The sequence below is a fragment of the Humulus lupulus genome, chromosome 7 (assembly GCF_963169125.1).
Source record: "Humulus lupulus chromosome 7, drHumLupu1.1, whole genome shotgun sequence".
Lineage (NCBI taxonomy): Eukaryota > Viridiplantae > Streptophyta > Magnoliopsida > Rosales > Cannabaceae > Humulus > Humulus lupulus.
In genome coordinates, this window is record NC_084799.1 from 37,256,878 (window position 1) to 37,280,202 (window position 23,325).

Here is a 23,325-nt window from a genome sequence, read left to right on the forward strand (position 1 = left end):
AGTCTCTTCCTGATCAAGATTTGGACCTTAGCATCTTAGTAACGGAAGCCAATCTAATTAGGTTAGGGCTCCTCAGTGTGGAACAAAAAATCAGCAACCTGGAACTTACCAAGTATCGCCAGTCCAAGAAGTCTCGAGAGTTTGCATTCCGTCACATCAACTACATAGACGGGCTGGCTCGGAGGGCTTTACAGAAGCGGCTTGCGGAGGAACAGCTGGGGAACATGCACGCCGAGGAAGAAGCCTGAGAAGCCCAGAAGGATCGGGAGCTTGAGGAAGAGCTTCAAGCGGGGATGGAAACCTCTCACATTGCTCCAGGTAAACTACCTCTCACCCTATATTATCCTCCCCGTGTAGAGGATAGGATAAGTCCTGAGCACGTTTGGGCCTGTCCAACTCTCCTTCATTATGGTTAGATTTCACATCGGCGCTGGACTAGGGAAGAATTTCAAGATTATTTAGATTTAACAGACGTGTATCTCCACTACCTGAGGAGACTGTCAACTCCTCGAGGCTTCGTACCCCTAGACCGAGTGACATCTTTCAACTCTAATTGGTTTTTCCAATATGGTACCAACATGAGTTGTGAGTTCAAACATAAGATAAGACACTCTCACTGCCTGCACCAAGGCTTAACTCGCGGTGCGCCTCCGAGTAGCTTATGTTATTACACTACCTTACTGTGGAGAAATACACTAATTGTCTGATTTGTTCTTGCAGCTCACATAGGATTAGCTGATATTTCCCGGTCCGCCTTGAGGCTAGGAGCACCCCTAAGATTTTCGACGGGAGAGGGCTCGTCACGTCCTCGGGAGCATCTAGAAACCTCTCATCCAACCAAGAGGCAGCGAGTTCCTACTCCCCCTGTGACAGTTCCTGTGGTCGACTTGCCCCAGTCTTGGAGATCCCCTCTTCACCCGGGCCAGAAGAGGCGATCCAAGACTCGAAGCAAGAGGCAATGCCACCCCAGGTCCATCTTCTGGTGTACCCCGAGAAGTACAAGGGGGCCCTACTGGATCAATACGAGAGGATGCTTCATCATTTTGAAGAAAGGCTAGAGGAAGGCAACAAGGCTCTCCACGAAACAGCTGAGGCCTGTCACCAATTGAAGCCACCCCGAGAGAGGCCATCCATTCCTCTGATATGTCAGTTCGAGTTGGAGACTTTATTCTTCGCCAAGCTAGGGGAGATTGTCGCCCTTCTCGCCGTCGAGCTCCTTCAGGGGGGTCAGATCCACTATGTGCGAGCTAACCACTCAAAGTTTCACCCAACTGGGCGACAGCAACGAGGCTTCTCTTGTGGCCTCGTGTCGTTATGCTTCTGTCCAGGTAATTCATTTATTCTCAATGTTCTAATTTAATTCAGCAATGCTTTGAGCTAACCTTTTCCTTTTCTACAGTCTGCCTTGGCTTTCCAACACTTGGGAGACATCATCATGGAGAAGTCATATGAACTCTAGAGGTCTCGGGACAAGATAACCCCCCTCAAGTAAAAACTCCAAGGCCCTCAAGAAGAGCTCGCCCGAGTCTAGGCTGCCCTAGAAGCCGAGCAAAAATGCTCTCGTGAGCTTGAAAAGGTTGTCCAAAAGGCCACTGAGGACATGCAGCGCGGCCAAGAGGAAATGAAGACGGCCACGGAGGGTATGCAATGAGCCCAAGAATAGGCTAAGAAGGCCACAGCCGAGGTCGCCCAAAGGGTCCTTGAAAACTCCCAGCTTCAGGAGCAGGCTAAGGAGGCTATCGACCGAGATGAACTAGGGGAGAGAAAATCCTTCTAAGACATGGAGATGAATAGGTCCTCTTGGTGTCAGGTGGACAAGTTGAAGAAAGAAGTTAAGACAATCGTCGAGGATTCCTTCTACATGGCCTGGTACCACAACCAAGACATGAGCTTGGATTTCACTGTAGAGCCCGAGAAGTATATACTCCTCTTCGAAGAGCGTCTCCAAGCAACCCAGGCTACGGAAGCAGCTTTAGCTGTTGAGGCGACCAAGTGGTTCAAACGTCCAAGGTGATCCCATCAACCGAGGTCATCCAATCAACTGAGGCGACTCCAGCTACTAAAGTGGCCCAAGTTGTGGTCCACCTGGCAAAGAGTGCCTCGAGAATAGACCCGATCATCAACCTAGTGGAGGAGGTCCCCGAGGTTCATTCATAATTTTAAAGAACTATAAATCTTGCCTTACTTTACTCTGGTTCTTTTAGTACATCATGATATTGCATTCACGAGAACCAAAACCTTAGTTCCTATTTTGTTTGGTTTTGGTTCTATGAATTCAACGTAACCTAATTGCCACGAGAATAAGCATTAAAACCACTTTAAACACTTGGTTCTATAAACTCAACGTAACACGACTGCCACAAGAACAAGAACTCAAATTGTAACGACCCAAATTCGCTAATAAGGCTTAAGGGCCTTGATTAGCGTGCCTGGAGGGCATAAGGGGAAGTATGTGTGAATTTAATGATTAAGATGCATGATTATGATTTTAAGCATGTTATATGACTATTTGAGTATTTGAGATGCATGACTATGTGTATTATGATATGTGATAATTTTAGGCCGTTGAGGGCATAAGTGTGATATGTACCACGTGGGTGTGGTGATATCAATGCGATGCACGTGCCGAGACGGTCCTAGAGAGCTAGATAACTCAGAAGTCACAACGGGATTTTATACCCGGCTCGGGAGGAGCCTAGGGGTATTTTGGGGATTTTGTAATTTAGTTCTTGCGAGATATTGGTAACTGGTGGTTTGGTAACTTGTGTAACTGTTAGTAACCATAGAGAGTAACAAGTTTGGTTAAAAGAAGTGGTAGAAGTGTAAGGAAGTAGGAATGAAAAAAAGAGCCTTGAGGTTTAGTTGGAATGGGTAATAGATGGAAGGGTAAAATGGTCATTAGGCAAGGATTAGGATTACTTCAGTTGAAGGAGAAGGGAATACGTACTACACTTGATCATATCTTGGTTTATGCTGAATTTGGAAGAAAGAGCTAGAAAGAAAGGGGAAATGAAGAAGGGGCTGAATTTGTGACCTAGGAGGAGATTCAAAGAAGTTTGAGGCAACCAAAACCAGATTTAAGCTAGAAATTGCTCAAAGGTAAGAAGTTTCCTCTATTTAAAGTTAAATTAAAGTCTGAATTTTCAGAGATTGAGTGGGAAAAACTTAAAGGGAATATGGATGGTTTTACTTGGAAATTCTATTAGGATAATCAAGAGGAAAGAGGTTGGGAGCTGAAATTGGGAGGAGTTCAAGCTGAGTTTGATTGAGGTAAGAATCTTTAGCATGTTTAATTTTCGTAATTAGTGTGGCTTAAGACTTTTGAGACATGATTTATAGTATTGGAATCCATGGTTTGAGTTTTAGGAAATTTGAAACTCAAGAAAAGGATCTTGGGTGTGTTTGTGTGATTGGGGTTGTTTGTGATGTGTATAGGTTGTTAAAGGGTTCATTTGGGGTTTTGAATTGATTTCTAGGCTTAGGTATTTGTTTGGAATGATTTGGAATGGGTTAGGTTCGGGAAAAACTCAAGGAAAAGCCCAGATTTCTGGGTTCGCGAAGGAGCGCCGCAGTGCTGTTCTAGCGCGCCGCGGCGCAAGGCTGTTTCAGGGCAAGGGCGAGCTCTCTGACTTGCTGGGCGCCGCGGTGCTAGGCCATTTTCAAAATGTGATATTTTGCAATTTTTAGCCTTTGCTCCGGGGATTCGGGGGATGTCTTTGGTGCATTGTTTTAGGGATTTGGGGCATTCCGAGAGTGTGGGATTGGTTCCGGGAAGTAGATTTGGATTGGTTAGTGATAAAGGGTGTTTCATTTGTGTTGTGACTAGGTCTTTGGTGAGGCAGGATAGAGGACCGTGCTCGCGGCTTTGGGGCATCGGAAGCTCGGGATACAGGTAAGAAAGCTGCACCTGAGTATGTGGTTAGGTTGGGACTAAGTGTTCCCTATGTTTGTATGCATTGTTATGATGTGAATGTGATTAACCATGTGGACACGATGGGACTAAGAGCTCCCTACATTTGTATATCATGTCGTGAGATGGTGTTATTATGCCATGGGACATGCGATTACCGGCCTAAGGGTGTCGGAATCAATATTTGCGAACTGGGGCGCGGCTCGGCCACTGGTAGCTGAGGCAGCTTATTTATCACTGGGCTCGGTTAAGCTAGCCGGAGTCAGTGAGTATTACACTGGGGGCGGCCCTAATGAGCCGAAGACAGTGTGTTAAATAGAGGGTGCGACTAAGGGCGCCAACCCTGAATGTTATTTGATGGATATGATAATTTACTGATTATAAATGTGAATATTGTGTTATGAATATAGTTGGTTGACTGTCTGGATGACAACAATTATTACTGATTGATGTTATGAATTATTGAATTCTTGGTTGAGCATTGTGAAATATTTGATAAACGTTGCTGATCTTGCTATGTTATTATGCTTTCTTGCTGGGCCTTGGCTCATGGGTGCTGCGTGGTGCAGGTAAAGGCAAGGGTAGGCTGTATCAACCATGAGTTGGAGAGCTCTGGGGGCGAGGTGTGCATCGTCAGCTGCTCGGCCACCACGGTCGAGAAATTGTACAGGAACGGAAACCTAAAATGTATATTTTGCCATTAGAGTGGCTTGAACTATTTATAATCTCTAGAATTTGTTGTAACTAAGACATCTAAATCCTGTTTTGAGTCTCCATGTATTAAACCGTCATTTTTAATGAAAATAGCCTGTTTGTGACCAAAATCTTTTTATTCCTACTCTGATAATGTTATAGAGTTTACACTTTGTCTGAATGATTTGATTAGCAAGTCTTGCACTATTTTAAACACACAGTGTAATGGTCTTGGTTATCCAGGGCGTTACACAAATCGTTTTAAACACTTGGTTCTATAAATTCAACGTAACATGACTACCACGAGAACAAGAACTCAAACCACTTTAAACAGTTGGTTTTATAAATTGAACGTAACATGACTGCCACGAGAACAAGAACTCAAATTGTTTTAAACACTTGCTTCTATAAATTCAACATAACATGACTACCATGAGAACAAGAACTCAAACCACTTTAAACACCTGGTGATTCTAGCGTTTAGTGTCTCTTGTAGGCTCATAGTCTTAGAAGTAACTTTAACGCAAAATTTACCATTATTCTAACACACCCAACTGGCTCTAGGACCTCAGCCTAACTCGGCGTCCTCCTGTGTCCCCGCAATCCAAAGATTCAGGCTTTCAGGAGTCTTGCACATGAAATCGCGTGCCCCCCTGAGTACGCATTACTTGGGAAGTCAGCCAGAGGCTTCAACACTACTCTCCGAGTGCATATCTCATCGCTTTTATGATCGTCTCACACCCCCTCGAGCTCGACGTCCTCGGGAGGTGATGTTGATGATATCTCTAATCATAAATGGCTCGGGCATCCATCCTTATCTCAAAGATTAGGATTCGGTTATTACTCCTCGGGCGCACGCTGTCCTTGGGAGGTAACCTGAATCTCTAAGTTCGCGCTATTGGACTTTTACGCTGGTGTTATACCCAAAAAATAGGAAGATACATCCTAGGAGACTAAGGGGAATGCATTCTAGGAGAGTTAAGGGGAATGGTCCTAGGAGACCCCAAGGAGGATGTGGTCCTAGGAGACCCCAAGGAGGATGTGGTCCTAGGAGACCCCAAGGGTGTGTAGGAGGTAAGCCTCCCAAGGTTTTCTAAGTGTTGGCTCGAACGTGTCCAAGGTAAGTAGCTAAGGAGGAGGAGTCTCATGCAAGAGGAAGGAGAATGCCTTGACCTTGTCCAAGGTGAGATGTTATGGAGGAGGTTGCCTCAATGTTCTCCAAGGTGAGGCACCAAGGAGGTTTCCTCAATGTTGTCCAAGGTGAGGTGCCAAGGAGGTTGCCCCGAACCACCTTGGTCCGAGGAGAAGCCAAGGAGATTGGTTCAAGGAGGAACATGGCATGCTAGAGGAGAGTGCCATGTTAGAGGAGAGAAGTGCATCTCCTACCACCATGCACGTTCAACCCACCAAAAACATGTCCTACCACCATGCATATCCTACCACCATGCATGTTCAACCAGCACTTGCATGGGTAGTGAGTAGGAGGTGGACCAACTAGCTAGAGGAGACTAAGTCAGACACAACTCCAACAACGTACGCGGGAATCTCTCATTCTTCCCACAAATGGGGGGTTTGTTACATTTTGAATTTTGAATGTTTAAATGTAATAAATGTAATAAATATAATAAAATATCCCTATCATAAGGGGATATCAGTTGAGGATCCCAGGCCTATAAATAGAGAGTTTATGGGATCAGAGAGGGGATTCCTTCTTCTTCTTATTTCTAGAGAGAGAAAATTGGGTCTGTCTATTCTAGAGAGAGAAAGTGCTGAAATAAGAGATAATTCTTGTATTTTTCACAATCTGTACTGAAGAAACTCAGTTGGCTCAGTCCATCTGATCTTGAGTATAGGTCTATAAATCACAACTCTAAGTGGATTAGGCTATTACCGACAATCGGGGCTGAACCACTATAAAAATCTCATGTGTTATTTACTTTTCTTGTTTATACCGTCTGTTGTCGTTTTTATTTCTCTTGAAGGCTTGTCGTTATTGACGTTCTCACGTCGTTGGCTAAAAACGTAGTCAACATCTGGGTTTTCTCCAAGCTTTGTATAGGATCAAGTGACAATAGAGGTGCTTTGCTCATCGATTAACCAAGCTCCCCATCTCACGGATCTCCCGGACTTGTGTCCAAGCTCCTCGAGAAAAATTTCCACTGGAGGCGTCCCAAGTTTTCCCCGGGACTAAGTACGAGATACTCAGCCTTCTGTTAACATCTCGAGATTAAAAGACTTGGTCAGAGCTCCTCGGGCTCGGTGACCACGGGAGGTGACAAAGTCTATTCTCGCGCTACTAAGATTTTCTAGCTCCTAGGTGCTAAGCCCTGTTCTTCCTGGAACAAGCAAAAATCTTAGTCTTCTATGCTACTCGATTAGTTTCCTAGGACTTCTATTCTCGGAGTGGTGGTGCAGGGCTTATTCCACTTGACAAGCTTAGTTTCCTAGGACGTTCCCTAACTCCATGCCCCCCAAGATATCAGAGACTCATCTACATTCACTTGTACAGGAAAGCGGGTGCTCTTGCATAGCATTAATAGAATAAAGGAAACCAAAAAATATAAGCTAACAATAAATTTATTACCGATACACGGTTTCTATTAAATGTGCCCGAAGGCTACAAGGGGTATTACATAAATAAATAATGTTTGTTACTCATATCACTGGTAATACCGGCGAAGATGCTCGGCGTTCCAGGCTCAAGGAGTCAGCTCCCAACTTAATCGGGCTAACTTGTATGTTCCCAGGCACACATCACTCTCAACTTGGTATTGGCCTTCCCAGTTAGGTCCCAGCACTCCTACACCGGGGCCTCGGGTGGCTAGGAAAACTCTTTGCAACACCAAGTCACCGACCCCAAACTTTTTATCTTTCACCTTAAAGTTGAAATACCTGGCTACCTTCTACTGGTAGGACGCTACCTGAAGTTGAGAAGCTTCGCGCAACTCCTCCACGAGGTCCAGGGATTCTTGTAGTAAAGCATGGTTCGTGGTCGAGTCATACGTATCCCGCCGATGTGTGGAGATTGCTGTCTCAACTAGGAGCATAGCCTCATACCCATAGACCATCGAGAAGGGTGAATTATCGGTGGAGGTCTTGGCAGTGGTGCGGTAGCTCCACAATGCCCTAGGCAGCTCCTCGGGCCAAGCTCCTTTTTCTTGCTCCAACCTTTTCTTCAAAGTGGACTTGAGTGTCTTGTTAACTGCTTCCACTTGGTCGTTTTCCTGCAGATGGGCCACAGATGAAAAGCTTTTGATAGCCCCATGGCATTGATATAAGTCCGTGAATACTTCACTATCAAACTACAATCCATGTTCTTAATGAAGAAGTCCAATGCATTTTTGGAGGTGATTGTAGCGAGTGGCTTGACCTCAACCCACTTCGTGAAGTAGTCAATGGCCACTGTGGCTTATTTTACTCCTCCCTTCCCTGTTGGCAGGGACCCAATAAGGTCGATACCCCAGACAGCGAAAGGCCATGGGTTGGTCATCTGTGTAAGGTCATTTGGAGGTGCTCGGGGGATGTTAGTGAAGCGCTAGCACTTGTTTCATTTCTTGACATAATCCATCGTGTCCCCATTCATGGTGGCCAAAAGTATCCTTGCCTTAAGATTTTTTTGGAAAGGCTCTGCCCCCCAGCCTGATCTCCACAAAAACCCTCATGTACTTCTCAGAGTATCAGACTAGCTTCCTGCTTGGACACACACCGAAGCAAAGGCAAGGAGTGCCCTCGTCGATAAAGCCTATTTTCCATGATTATGTACCTAGGTACTTGATAAAGAAACTTCTGAGCTGCCTTTTTATCTTGGGGTAGTTCCCCGAAGATGAGATATTTTACTATAGGCCCCATCCACCCATCTTGGGGCTGTATAGATTCCACCTCGTCTGGAGCTGAGATACTCGGAGACTCCAAGTAATCAATGGGGACCACATTGATCAACTCAGCGTCTTTGTTTGTGGCCAACTTAGCCAGGGTGTTAGCATTGGAATTCTGCTCTCGCGACACCTACTGAATAGTGAATCTTCTGAAGTTATGTAGCATTTCTTGAGCCTTGGCCAAATATGTTGCCATCTTTGTTCCTTGAGTCTGGTACTCTCCGAGTACCTGGTTCACAGCGAGTTGGGAATCGCTAAAAATATCAAGGCCCTCGGCCTTGAGCTCCAATGCCACACGGAGCCCAGCGGTTAAGCTTCGTACTCTTCTTCAATGTTAGAGGCGTTGAACCCAAAGCGGAGGGCACTATGAAATCTATGCCCCTTCGGGGAAACCAAAATAAGTCCAGTCCTAGCACTATTTTTTTTTAAAGATCCATCCACAAACAGCATCCAGGTTGTTCCGACTGCTGGGGTACGATCAATCTTCTCTTGGTTCCCTGTGCACTCGGTGATGAAATTAGCGAGTGTCTGGCCTTTTATAGTAGTCATCGAATGGTAGGTGATGTCAAATTGACTCAACTCCACCGACCACTTCAAGAGTCTTCCCGACGACTCTGGCTTTTGAAGGACCTGCCTAAGGGGATGATTTGTGAGGACCTTAATTGGATGCGCTTGGAAGTAGGGTCTTAGCTTTTGAGAGGCCGCCATTAAGAAAAAAGTTAACTTCTCCATCAGCGAGTACCTAGACTCTGCCCCGAGCAGTCTTTTGCTAACATAATAGACGGGGTGCTGAACACAAGTTTCTTCCCCCACCAATGCAGAACTGATGGCATGTAGAGTCCAAAGAACTTTACTTAGCTAGTTAGATAGTAGTATTATAGTAATAGTAGTATTATTGTTATGACTGTGGATTTTTGGTTCAGACCGGGATTTATTTGGACACTCATAGTAACACTTGTAGATTTTCTAAGTTTAACCTATAGTTTAAGAATATTAATTTTAACCTAAGGTTTGATTAATATGACTGATATTGAGGGTGATATTTATTATATTATAAGGTTTATATAAGACCCAATAAGATAATAGCACATGTCATGTGTATGTTTGATAATAATTAAGTATTTTGAGGAATAAATTTATTAAGGTTAAAATTTGAATATCCTAGGGTCAGTCAGCAGCTTTGAAAACGTTAGAGGGCTTAGTCAAGGGTGTTTACTCAATTCAAATAAAGCTAAAAATGTGTAATTTCGTGTTTAAATATTTAGCGTATGCCGATATATCGCAGCTATAGGGGCGATATATCGCAGCACGAAGATACAAAAAACACGAAATGTTGCACGATTGCCTCGGGCATACTGGCCCAGGAGATATATAGCCTACAGGGGCGATATATCACCTCCTTCAGGGCATTTTGAAACATTTTGAAAATGTTCTCCATTCAAACCTTCAACCTCTTGATAAGTCCAGCATCTTTCTGAACGAGTCTTCAACCTCTGCTGAATGATAATTCAAATATTCTTCACTTAAAAAGCCATTATTTTTATTCAAGTTAAATGAAGATCTTTTCATTCCTAAACTCTATAAATAGGACCTAGTACCCAGCCATTTATTCATTCTTCAAGCTAAGTTCAGAGGCTGCAAAGTTGCTAGGTTATTGTGATAGTGTAAACACTTGGGTTGGGGATCATAAGCTTGATCACTATAAGCTTACCAAACACTTGGGAAGTAAGGTTTTATAGCATTTCGGTTCAAGGTTTTGATTGACTATAGAAGCATTCAAGGTATTCCACACTCTAGTTCAATTGGTATTATTTTCTTTAAGTTCTCATAGTCTTCTACTCAGCATTCTAACCTTATTCTTTATTCTTGGTTAGGAAATCTAAGAACTTGCACATAAGTTTTTGGTAAGTATATTCTCAATGGTATAGTTCTTCCATTCTTTTCATCCCTTTTCTTCAATATACTCATCATATTATAAATTGTTTTTAGGAGTGTTCCAAGGTCCCAAATCAGTTCTCATATCCCGGTTATTTTGGTAAGGAAAATAGGATAGGATTTATGTGTTATATGCTTTTATATGTTATCTTATGATTTTATGTTATGTAATATGTTATGTTAAGTAGGATTGTAGACTTGGGCATATGACCTATACAACTAACAAGCCCTAAATAGATTATGGGCATATGACTTGCTTAGCTAGCAAGACCCCACTAATCTAATGGGCATATGACTTGCTTAGTTTATGGGACCCCAAGTAATAATGGCCATTATAGTATATATGTGACATAAGTGTTATAGTATGTTTTTATGTTGCATTATGAATTTTTATGTATATGGCTAAATGTTAGATTTTCCTTGCTGGGCATTAGGCTCATTCCTTTTATGTTTATATGTGCAGGAAAATAGCTATAGTGGCGGGAAAGGTTCGTGGATGCTTGGGGAATGTGTATTGAGGCGGAATGGATTCAAGGAGTCGAGAGTTTCAATTTTCGAGGATGAAGTCTTTGTTTTATGGTTTATGTGTATTTTTCCGCACCTATTTTTGTAATCTCCTTTTTATTACAATTAAGTTATGTTTTGACTTTTTAAAACAATGGGATCCCATATCCTGCTTTGAGTTTATGTAAGTTTAACATTTGTTTTTACACGTTTTTAATAAAGTATGATTATTTCACTTGTAAGTATTATTAGGGATTAGTGTTTATGTATAGTTTTCGTTAATGGTCCAAAAGTCTAGAGTAGCTGGGTCATTACATGGCATCCTCTGAGACAACCATATAGAGCAGGAAAGGCTCTCTGCCTACTGGCATGGACAGAATTAGAGGATTTTCCATGTGCGCCTGTAGTTGTTGGAATGCATGTTTGCACTCTTCCGACCACTCAAATCTCTAACTTCCTTGGAGGACATTAAAGAAAGGGATGCACTTGTCTGTTGCCTTGGATACAAAATGAATCAAAGCTGCGATCCTCCCTGTCAGGCTCTGAACGTCTTTATGCTTTCAAGGAGATGGAATCTCTATTAGGGCCTTGATCTTTTCAGGGTTCGCCTCAATTCCCCGAGCACTGACAATGAAGGCTAGGAACTTACCAGAGGCAACCCCAAATGTGCACTTTTGGGGGTTTAATTTCATTCCGAACCGACGGAGCACTGTGAAAACCTTAGTCAAGTCGCCCACATGGTCAAGGGCGGTCCTATACTTGACCAGCATGTTGTCCACATAAATCTTCATGTTTCTCCCCAACTGGTTCTTGAACATCTTGTTAAGCAGCCTCTGGTAGGTGGCACCGGCATTTTTCAATCTGAAAGGCATCGCGATGTAACAGTAGACACCCTTATCGTATCGAAAGCTAGTATGCTCCTAGTCTGCGACATGCATGGATATCTGGTTATATCCCGAGTATGCATCCATGAACGATAGCAACTCGTAGCCAGAGGTGGTGTCGACCATCTGTTCTGTCTTGGGGAGCAGAAAGCAATCCTTCGGACAAGCCTTGTTAAGGTATGAGAAATTAATGCATGTCCTCTAGATTTCATTTGGCTTGAGCATGAGAGCAGGATTGGATAGCCACCTGCGGTACTAAGCTTCTCGGATAAATCCGTTAGAGAGGAACTTGTCTACTTCGGCCTTGAGAGCCTCTTTCCGAGTTTGATCAAATGTCTGTTGCTTCTGTTGGATGGGAAAAAAGTTAGCATCGATATTCAAGGTGTGGCATATGATGTTCAGATCAATACTGGCCATGTCGGAATGCGACCATGCAAACACATCTTGGTTTATTCGGAGGAAGCCCACCAATGCCTCTCGGACTTCCATTTTCAAGCTTCCCCTAACTTTTATTTTTCTATCGGGGGTGGAGGTATCGAGAACTACCTCCTCCACCTCATCTATTGATTCAATGGGCCTCTCCTCTTGAACCCATGGGTCCAATCCATCTGGCCCGGTCTCCAGGACGGCTTGTACCTCTAATGCCTCGAGCTTCTCGGGGCCTTCTCCCTCCACCACCATCACAGGGGTTTTGAGGGAGACATTGTTGTGAATCTAGAGAGAGTGTGAAAAAAAGTCTCTAGATCTATATTGATCTAAGAGTAGAACTCTTATTATATATTGAGAGGTTACAGAGTAAAGAGATTGGTACAAGTATGAAACAGATTAGTTACAAAGTAATAGAATTAACAACATGAGTAACAGCCTAAACTAACAGACCCCCTCAAATTGATAGGTCTAGGAAGAACTGTCAATTTGGAACACAAAGCATTAAACCGAGTGGCAAGTAGATGTTTAGTGAGTATGTCAGCCACTTGATGTTCCGAAGGCACAAACTGAACTAAGAGCTCCTTGCGTATAACCATATCTTGAAGAAAATGAAAGTCAATCTCAATATGTTTAGTGCGAGCATGGAAAATTGGGTTTCAGGCAAGATGAGTGGCAGAAATATTATCACACCAAAGGAGTGGAGATGAAGCAATAAGTAGATGTAACTCAGAGAAGAGATATTGTACCAAGTGAGCTCAGTAGCAGCGTTGGAAAGAGATTGATATTCAGCTTCCATGGTGTTATGGGACACCACTTTTTGTTTGCTGGAAGACCAAGACACAATGCTGTCACAAAAGAAGACACAATAGCCACTGGTGTTGCGTCTGTCATTAGGTGAGGAAGCCCAATCTTCGTCAACAAAGGCAGAAAGATGAAAGCTGGAGGATGCAGAAAGAGTTATGCCATGATGTTGTGTGCCTCGAAGATATCTCATAATCCTCTTGACAGCAAGCCAATGAGAGGATGTTGGATCATGCAGATATTAACAGGCTCGGTTGACAGCATAGGCTATATCAAGGTGTGTCATGGTGACATACGGCAAAGAACCAACAACCCGACGATATTCAATGGCATCTTCCAGGGGTGTACCATCATATTGCGACAGTTGTTTGCTGACAGATCCTGGAGTTGAGACTGCTTTAGAGTCAAGCATGTCTGTGAGCAATAAGAGATCATGAATATATTTGCATTGACAGAGATGGATGTGGCCAGGAAAATAGGATACCTCAACTCCTAAAAAGTAGGCAAGCTGTCCAAGATCACGAATAGCAAACTGGTTATGCAGAGCACAAACAACACCCTCTATTTTTTACGAATCACTGCCTGAGATGACTAAGTCATCTACATAAACCAGAATGTAAAGTGCAAAGTTATCCTTGTAAAGGATGAACAAGGATGGATCAGATCTGGAACAAATTAGACCCCAGGCTTTCATAGCAGAACTCAGTTTGGAGAACCAAGCTCGAGGGGCTTGTTTGAGGTCGTAGAGAGCTTTGTGTAAGCGGCAAACATGAGTGGGATAACGAGGGTCGATAAATCGAGGGGGTTGGGACATAAACACTGCCTCAGAGAGATCTCCGTTGAGGAAAGCATTGTGCACATCAAGTTGTCGAAGAGACCCCTGTTTGGACAAAGCTAAAGCAAGAATGACCTGAATGGTTGCTGGCTTTACCACAGGGGAAAAAGTGTCAAAATAGTCAACCCCAACAGCTTGCGTAAACCCCTGAGCTACAAGACGAGCTTTGTGACACTCTATGGAGCCATCTGAATTGTACTTGAGCTTGAAGAGCCACTTACAATCAATAATATTGACATGGAGAGGTCGTGGGACAAGGGTCCATGTGTTATTCTTGAAAAGTTCTGTGAGTTCAAGCTCCATGGCTGCTTTCCAAGGAGGACAAGTAAGAGCAAGTTTGTATGAACGAGGTGGGAGATGAGTGGTGGAAGCTTTTCTGTCTGTGTAAGCTTTGGTCTTGCAAATGCCACTTTTGGCCCTTGTGACCATAAGATGCGTGTTGCCAGTGGTAGTGTCCTGCACAGAAGAAGATATATTAGTAGTAACTGTTGGAGCACAAGTAATGGGATCGGGCAGTGTAAGCGAAGGGCAGATAAAGGAGGAGATGATGTAGTGGGAGGAGTGGTCATGGCAGTAGTGGGAGGATAAGGAGTTGAGGACAAAGGTAAAATAGCTAGTGTGATATAAGTTGGGACAGTGGAGGTGGGTGAAGAGTGTGTCACGGTGAGTTATGGGAAAGAGTTTTCATCAAAAACTACATGGCAAGTTGTATAAATCCTATAAGTTATGGGATCTAGACAAAGATGGCCTTTGTGTGAAGTGTTATAGCCAACAAAGATACAAGACTTGGACCTATATTCAAGTTTGTTTTTGTTGTAAGGATGAAGGCAGGGGAAGCAAAGGCAACCAAAAGAACAGAATAGAGAGTAGTCAGGAGACTTACTGTATAGAACTTCATATGGAGATTTGAGATTAAGGACCTTTGTAGGAAGTCAATTTATAGTATATACAGCAGCACGAAATGCAAGGAACCAATATTGCATTGGCAAAGAAGCATGTACTAACAAGGAGAGGCCTGTTTCCACAACATGCCGATGCTTGCGTTCTACTCGGCCATTTTGGGCCGAAGTATAGGGGCAAGAGAACCTAGGAGTAATACCACACATGGATAAAAAGGGACGAAATGACTTGAACTCACCATCATTATCAGATTGAAGATGTTTTATTGAGGAAGATAATTGATTTTTGACCAAAAGTTTAAACTATTTAAACATGTTTAAGGCTTGATCTTTGGTGGTGAGAGCATATAGCCAGGTAAACCTGGAAAAGTCATCAACAAACGGTAAAACATAGCATGAGCCATCAGTAGAGATAATAGGAGATGGTCCCCAAATGTCAGTGTGCATAAGTTCTAATGGTTGTGTGGCATGAGATTTAGAGAGGGAAAAAGGAAGCCTATGACTTTTGGCATATTGATAGGCACAACAAATGTGATTTTTATTGTAAGAAAATGTTTTATTACATTGATGAAGTACATGATGAACATGACCAAGCCGAGCATGCCAAATAGCAGCTAGGGTATGAATTACATTTTGAAATGGTACAGTAGATGAAAAAGCTAAAATGGGCGGAAGAATAGTGGTGTGGTAAGCTGAAATCCTAGACTTGTTGTTGTAAAGAGAAGCAGCAGCTTGTAACGTGTGCAGACCATGATCACGAGTTCCTTGATGAAGAAGCTTCTTCGAGTGAAGATCCTATATATGATAGGCATTGGAGTAGAATTCAACAGATACATTGTTGTCATGACAAAATTGGGAAACAGACAAGAGATTAGTGGCAATATTAGGCACATGATAGACATTATTTAAATGAAAGAAATGCTGAGAAGTAGGAATAATAGAGGTGCCAGTAGATTTGATAGAGATAGAAGAACCATTAACCATTGTATAAGGGAAAGGATTATCAAGATTGGTGATGGAAGGAGTGAGATGATGAGAAGCCCCTGTGTCAAGAAGCCAAGAGTCATTCTCAACAGTAGCTGGGGTGGCAACCATGGTTGTTATAGGAGCTGGGGATGTCTGGGAAGAGGACAGAGATGGGGGAGGCAGATTTGGGTCAAATCGTCTATAGCAATGATAGGCATTATGACCAGGGTGAAGACAAAGTTGGCACACAGTGCGAGCACCAGTAGCTAGGGTGGATCTATTATTATGATAGCCACGACCTTGATTAGAGGAGTGAGATCCATGATTGAAAGGTGGTCAAGTGGTCAAAGAATATTTGGAATATGTGTATTGGCGGTGAGCCACATTAGCAACAATAGGGGTCGAGTCTCCCACTGAAAGTTGTGCTCCAATCTTGATTCATGAGCAAGAAGTAGACTGGAGACTTGACCAAAGGATAGGGCTTTTGATTTGGATGTTACAGAATCAATGAAGGAGTTATAATCAGCCCCAAGACCAACAAGAAGATACAACACTTGATCCCGATCAGAGACCTTTCCAGAGATTGCAGCAAGTTGATAAGAAATGTTCTTGACTTTAAGTGTGTAATCCATCACAGACAAACTCTCTTTCTTTAGGGTTTGAAGTTGAAGTCATAGCTGCATTATACGAGCATTGGAAGAAGACGAGTAATAAGATTGAAGAGCAGACCAAGCAGTGGCACTCATGGTCATCCCGACAATTTGAGTCATGATTTCAGGAGATAGAGAGGAGAAGAGCCATGAAATAATGAGCCTGTCTTTTCACCTCCATTGAATGAAATCTGGGTTGAGAGTGTCAGAATCAGGAAGATGTTGAGCAGGAGCTTGGGTAGTGCCATCCACGAAATCTTCAAGACCATTGGCATATATGACATTTTCCATCTGAGCGTTCCACAAGAGAAAATTAGTGTGATCAAGACGCACGGGGAGACCATGATTGAGTGTCTGAGAGAGAGCATTAAATTTTTGTTGTTGGACAATGAGCATCGGAGCTGAGACAGATTCGGGAGCACCAGCAGGACCAGACATGGATGAATCTCAGAGAAAAGAAGGAGAAATGGGTAAAACAAAAGGAGAGAAAAAAATCAAGAATTAGGGCAGGAAACTGAGGGCTCGTGATACCATGTGAATCTAGAGAGAGAGAGAGAGAGAGAGAGAGAAACATAGTCTCTAGATCTATATTGATCTGAGAGTAGAACTCTTATTATATATTGAGAGGTTACAAAGTAAAGATATTGGTACAAGTATGAAACAGAATAGTTACAAAGTAACAGAATTAACAACATGGAAAACAGCCTAAACTAACTTTCTCTAACAATTGTAACACTGTCTCGCCTCTTTCTAGTCTCCACGAACCGTACCAATTCCTGCCTCTGTGGGGAACTTCATGCACAGATGGTGGATGGAAGTGACGGCTCCGACCTCCACCAGTGCAAGTCATCCTAAGATGGCGTTATGCATCGAGGAACAGTCCACCACCACAAAGGTGCAGTATTTGAAGGAATGTCGAGGCTCCTCTCCAAGTGTTACAAGGAGCTTTATTTGTCCCATCGGGATAAGGCCCTCTCCCAAGAATCCATAGAGAGTCGAGACGCAAGAGGACAAATCTGTCATGGTCAGCCCTATTTTCTCGAAGGCCGACTTAAACAGAATGTTCACCGAACTCCCGTTGTCTACCAGAATCTGCGCCACCATTTTGTTGGAGATTTGGCTCTCAATTACCAACGAGTCGTGGTGTGGGAAATGCACTCTCTGAGCATCATCTTTAGAGAATGTTATGACTTGGTCAGTCATTCAGGGCATTTGGGTAGGTAACTGAGCCAAGACCATCACCTCATCATCGTGATTCAAAGTTCGAGCGTACCTGTTATGCGAGCTTCGGGAGGCGCCACCCAAGTGGGGCCCTCCTGAGATGGTTCCTACTCACCCATTCACCAGAGGAGATCCTTATGCCACTGGATGTTGTGGGACCACGGGAGCAACTGCTGGAACCTACGGAACAACAGGTGGCATGAGCGGTCCTACCGCAGGGGGGTTGTTCCTAACGCTCTCCACCCTTATCATATTGGGGGAGATGTCCCAGCTTGATGAGGCTCTCAATCTCATCCTTGAGCTGGCAGAACTCATTGGTGTGGTGCCCTATGTCATTATGGAAACAACAAAATTTGTCAGGGTCCTGCCTTTCCCTGTCTCTCCGGATGGGCTGCGGCTTCCTATAGTGAACATGTTGTGTTGTGGCTATGAAGATATTTTCTCGGGAGTGTACCAAGTCGATATACTCAGAGTATTACGAGACATACCTCTCGGCAGAGGATGCTCCCTACTTAGCTTGTGTTGTTCCATTTCCCTTGGGCTTCCAGCCCTTCTCCCCACATCTACTACTGCCGGGGGTTCGAATGGATTTAGCAGGCTGGGATGGTGCAGCAACTCTAGCACTGAATGCAGGCTGAAAAGCACTGTATCCAGTGGGCGTCATTGCGTATCCTGTAGGAACCATGCTGAATCAAGAAGTAGGTATGGCACCGAAACTGGAAGGCAGAACTATAACGTCGTACTATCCAGGGACCGTTACTTCGTGCATTTTAAACAATGCTAAACTCACTAATCGAGTCATTTGGCCATAATCGTGTAACTAAATATGATTAACGGTTTAGGGTTAAAAATACAACATTTCACTAAAACGTTTACTGTATAGATTGAGATCCCATAATATAATTTAAAGGTTAATTACAATAAAATATTTACAACCAGCCGATCTAAACGGAAAAATAGAGTTTAACCCTAGTACCTCTTTAAACCCTCGGCCGTGGTGGTCGAGCAGTCGCATATGTACACATCGTCACCTAAGCTCTCCAACTCAAGGATGATCCAGCTTTCTTTTGCCTTTACCTGCACCACATAGCATTGTGAGCCGAAGCTCAGCAAGAAAACTCAATATGCTCATGAACAGGTAATAACATGTCACTGAATCATAATAGGCATGCCTAGTAGTAATAATCCTACTCATGCATGCAAGCAAGTCCAAATAATGACTCATGGGCCCTGCCCTTTGTATAGATGACTATCAAGTCATATTGAGAATATATGGCTAATGAGTCCATCTCTGGGGATCCGCTCCCTGAATAGATGGCTAATGAGTCCATCTCTGGGGATCCCCTCCCTGAATAGATGGCTAATGAGTCCATCTCTGGGGATCCGCTCCCTTAGCTATGTGACGTGTCGGTCACCTTAGCCTTTTGGCTATGGCTCTAAGTAACTAGCCCTTAGACTAGACAAGTGTTTTTTGATTTCGTCGAACTTAAGGTCGGTCAAGCATTTCATACTTATGTTGACAATGCTTATGTCGATTAGATCTAATCTTTTTGGCTCTGCGTTCATTACGCTTATGCCGCTCTTGACTCATAGGTCAATTCCATACGACCAGTGCTCAGCACTACTGCCGAACTTGACTAATGAGTCACAGCTTCACGGTCAATACTGACACCCTTGCTAATTCCTGACTCATAGGTCAGTTCCACTCACAAGTAAGCAATGCAACCAGGCATATATCATATGTCAAATATCCAAATGTAGGGCATTCAACATGCTTACTCAACATTCACTAGCATAATTATGATCATGCACAATTACAGAGACTCAAGCTCTGATCAATTCCATATTCAGGATTTATGTCATGTCCTAATCACATGTATCTTATGCATCACATGCATCACAAATTGGGTGCAGTTTTCTTACCTTTGGTCCAAGCACAGGTTACCAATAAATGAGCCACAAGCACGATCCTGTTTCCAAGCCCCTAGTGATAACCTAGTCACAACCATAATATAAAACTTCATCAAAATGAGTAAATAAATACTTCCAGACCCAACCCAAGCCTCTGGGACGTCGAATCCTACTCAACTGGGTATTCACACTTAACATATATATGCATGTGTTTAGGATGGACACCACGAATGAGATTTTGTCTTGGTCTGGTCACGTTTATTCCAGTAAACAAATGTGCAAGATTAAACATATATATATACATTAACTTTTATACATATATACGATAGATTTCAAATACTTAGTATATATAGACCCTCTGTTTGACTTATCGCAGAAGACTATGAATATATACGAATTGATTTTTTTTTAATCCATTGCAAACATGATATCTACTTTGGACTTTGTCTCATCAAATAATCGCTCTAATTGCAAATTTCAATTATTTGAGAGTTTTTTTTTTTTTTTTTTTTTTTGTAACTTTCAAGCTTAGTACTTTGCCATGAGATATTAAATTTGGTGAACATTCTTGCTTTATTGCTTCTTAATCAAAATTAAGATTTTGTGATAATTTTGACAACATAACAGTATATTTTTATAAAAAAGAAATTATCTTTAATTATGTTTCACATATTGACTCATTTTGTCTAGTGAATCAAAGAGAAATATATAAAAAGAACTATAGCAATTTTGGCAATACAACAATCCATTGTTATTCAGATTTTTATTTTCCTCTTTGATATATATTACATATTAACTCATTCCGTCTAGTGAATCAAAGAAAAAAATAAAAATTGACAACAATGATTTCAGTAGCTTAACATTAAGAAAATCATATCATCTTCAATTCCTTTTTGATTATGTGTCACATATTGACTCATTTTGTCTAGTGAACCAAAGAGAATTGGAGAGATTCTAGTAAAAGAAAAGTAGAGAGTAAAAGAAGAATACATGTTTACTTATCCTTGTATACCTTAAAAGAAGAACTTTGAAAATATGTAATTTAATCTCTTTGTTTTCTCTCTTTTTTTTCCTTCGGTTCTTTCTCTCTTCTGTACTGTTTTCTCTCTTTTGTCTTCTCTTGTTTGCCAAAAATCAATCTATTTTTTCCCGTTTTTCTTCCATGCCCTTTTATAAAATGATTTGTTTATTTGGTTTTTTTTATTATTATTTTCAGACACTTTAACGTAAAAGTGAGGAGAAGTGGGAAAGTGGGAAGTGGAGAGAATCATTCTCAGTTTTCTCTCCTTTTGACTGACTCTTTTTTTTTTTATATAAATAATTTTTTTGTAGGTTTTAATGTAGAAAACAATAATTTTTTACATATTTTTTTTGTTCAACAATATATATATATATATATATATATATTAATACTATATTATATTTCATTTTATTTTTATTTTTATTTTAAAAAAATTCTCATACAAAGCTGAATCTTTCTCTTGACTTGGACAATAGATTATGACTTCTATAACAAAACAAAACCCAGTCATAAATTGCACCGAAAGCTGGCTACAGTCTAGACTACCCATTGTTTCAAGCAAAACCCTTACCTCTGAGAAGCAAAAAAGAGATGGAAGCACAGAGACGAAACAGACTGATTCTTGTTCCATGCCCATTCCAAGGTCACATAACTCCTATGCTTCAACTAGGCACAGTACTTCAATCCAAAGGCTTTGTCATCACAGTTGCTCACACCAAGTTCAACTCTCCCAACCCCTCCTACTACCCTGACTTCAAATTCTTAGAGATGCCCGATGGCTTATCCGATCTGAATGTTTCATCCAAGAACTTGGTATCTGTTTTATCTGGTTTTAACATCAATTGCAAAATTCCACTCCAGGAAGCGTTGACTCAGATGGTAAAAACTAATGGTCACCGTGAAAAAATTGGCTGCATCATCTATGATGAGTACATGTACTTCTCCAACGCGGTTGCTAATCATTTACAGATTCCCAGCATCATCTTGTCGACTAGCAGCGCCGCCAACATGCTCACTTACCAAGCGATTCCAAGGTTTCTGAACGATGGTTATATTCCCCTCAAAGGTGAGTAGAATTACTGTTATTTATATTCATAAAATCATCTATCAAGATGGTGCTCCACGAATTACTACTCTTCATTTAGTTTTTGAACCGTTGTATTTATTGTAAATAACCTTGATTATTGTCATTTTTTCCTTTATTTTTTTAAAAGTCATTTTTTTTCTAATTTATGTGTAGTTTTTTCTCAACTGATGTCATTTTTTATTTATACCCGTTTTTCAAGTTGATTGTCGTTTATCTTTTTTCAACTATGCTGTTGTTTATTGCAATTAATGTCGTTTTCCACTTTCTTCTTCTCGTTTTTCTATATTTGTGTCGTTTTTAAAGTTTATTATCGTTTTGCTAATTCTTGTCGTTTTCAAGGTATAGTGTTGTTTATAAAATTTATGTCGTTTTCTTGAATTAATGTTGTGTCCGCAATTTTTTTCATCTCGTTTTTCGTATTTCAAGTTAATGTCGTTTTCTTCAATTAGTCTCGTTTTCATTATTTATTGTCGTTTTCAATCCTGGTCGTTTTCAGGTTTATTGTCGTTTTTCAATTATTCATTTTTTGAATTTACTGCCGTTTTTGTAAAACTATGTCGTTTAATTACTTAATTGTCGTTTTTGTAATTAATGTCTTTTACACTATATATTCATCAAATCATTTATTAAAACTCCAAAAATGACTACCCTTCATTTTACTTTAGCTTTTGAAGCGTTGTATTTATATTGTATCACCTTCTGCCTGCAGAAACTATGTTGATGGATCCAGTACCAGAGCTTCAACCACTCAGATTCAAAGATTTGCCCTTTTCCAATGCCACAGACTCGGATGGCTTGCTGCAGCTCATTTCTGAAGCACACAAGACAAGAACATCTTCAGCAATAATTTGGAACACCGCAGAATGTCTTGAACAATCATCGTTAGCACAACTCGGCCAAGGATACCAAATTCCGTTCTTCCCAATTGGCCCTATGCACAAAATGGTCCCACCATCCTGCTGTAGCTTGTTGGAAGAGGACTATAAATGCATCTCTTGGCTCGATGAACAAATGGATAGTTCAGTCATCTATGTTAGTTTGGGAAGCATAGCATCTATGGATGAGAAAGGGCTAGTAGAAATGGCATGGGGTTTAGCCAACAGCAAGCAGCCTTTCTTGTGGGTGGTTCGAATTGACTCCAGCAATGGTAGAGATGGGATTAAAATACTGCCTGAAAGTTTCGAGAAAACGGTAGGAGAAAGGGGTTACATTGTAAATTGGGCCCCCCAAAAAGAAGTCTTGGCACACAGAGCAGTGGGAGGATTTTGGAGCCACTGTGGTTGGAACTCAACTATCGAAAGCGTCTCTGAAGGGGTTCCAATGATATGCCAATCATATTTTGGTGACCAGAAAGTGAATGCGAGGTTTTTGAGCCAAGTATGGGGAGTAGGAATCCAGTGGGAGAGCGATTTGGAAAGAGGAGAAGTGGGGATTGTTATAAGAAGATTGATGGTTAATGAAGAAGGAAAGGTGATAAGGCATAGGGCAATAGAGCTGAAGGAAAAGATTGAAATTTCTATAAAGCAAGGTGGTTCTTCCTCGAATTCTTTGATTGACTTGATCAATCACATCTTATTGTCTTAACTGCATGAAAGGTCTCTGCTTCTCACTTCTTTTTTCCTTTCCTTTTCTTCAATGTACTCCGTAAAAGAACTACACAATAGTTTAAACCACAAATGTCTTTAACTTCAATTGTGGATAAGC

The 23,325-nt window shown here is 41.8% G+C and overlaps 1 protein-coding gene across 1 annotated transcript; it reads left to right on the plus strand.

The window, feature by feature from the left end:
- Window positions 1–21,053: 21,053 nt before the first annotated feature.
- Window positions 21,054–23,323, plus strand: LOC133791169 (UDP-glucose iridoid glucosyltransferase-like). Its single transcript, XM_062229091.1, has 2 exons — window positions 21,054–21,600; window positions 22,331–23,323. The coding sequence occupies exons 1-2, from the start codon at window positions 21,126–21,128 to the stop codon at window positions 23,203–23,205; spliced, it is 1,350 nt and encodes a 449-aa protein (XP_062085075.1). The 5' UTR covers window positions 21,054–21,125; the 3' UTR covers window positions 23,206–23,323.
- The last annotated feature ends 2 nt before the right edge of the window (window positions 23,324–23,325 follow it).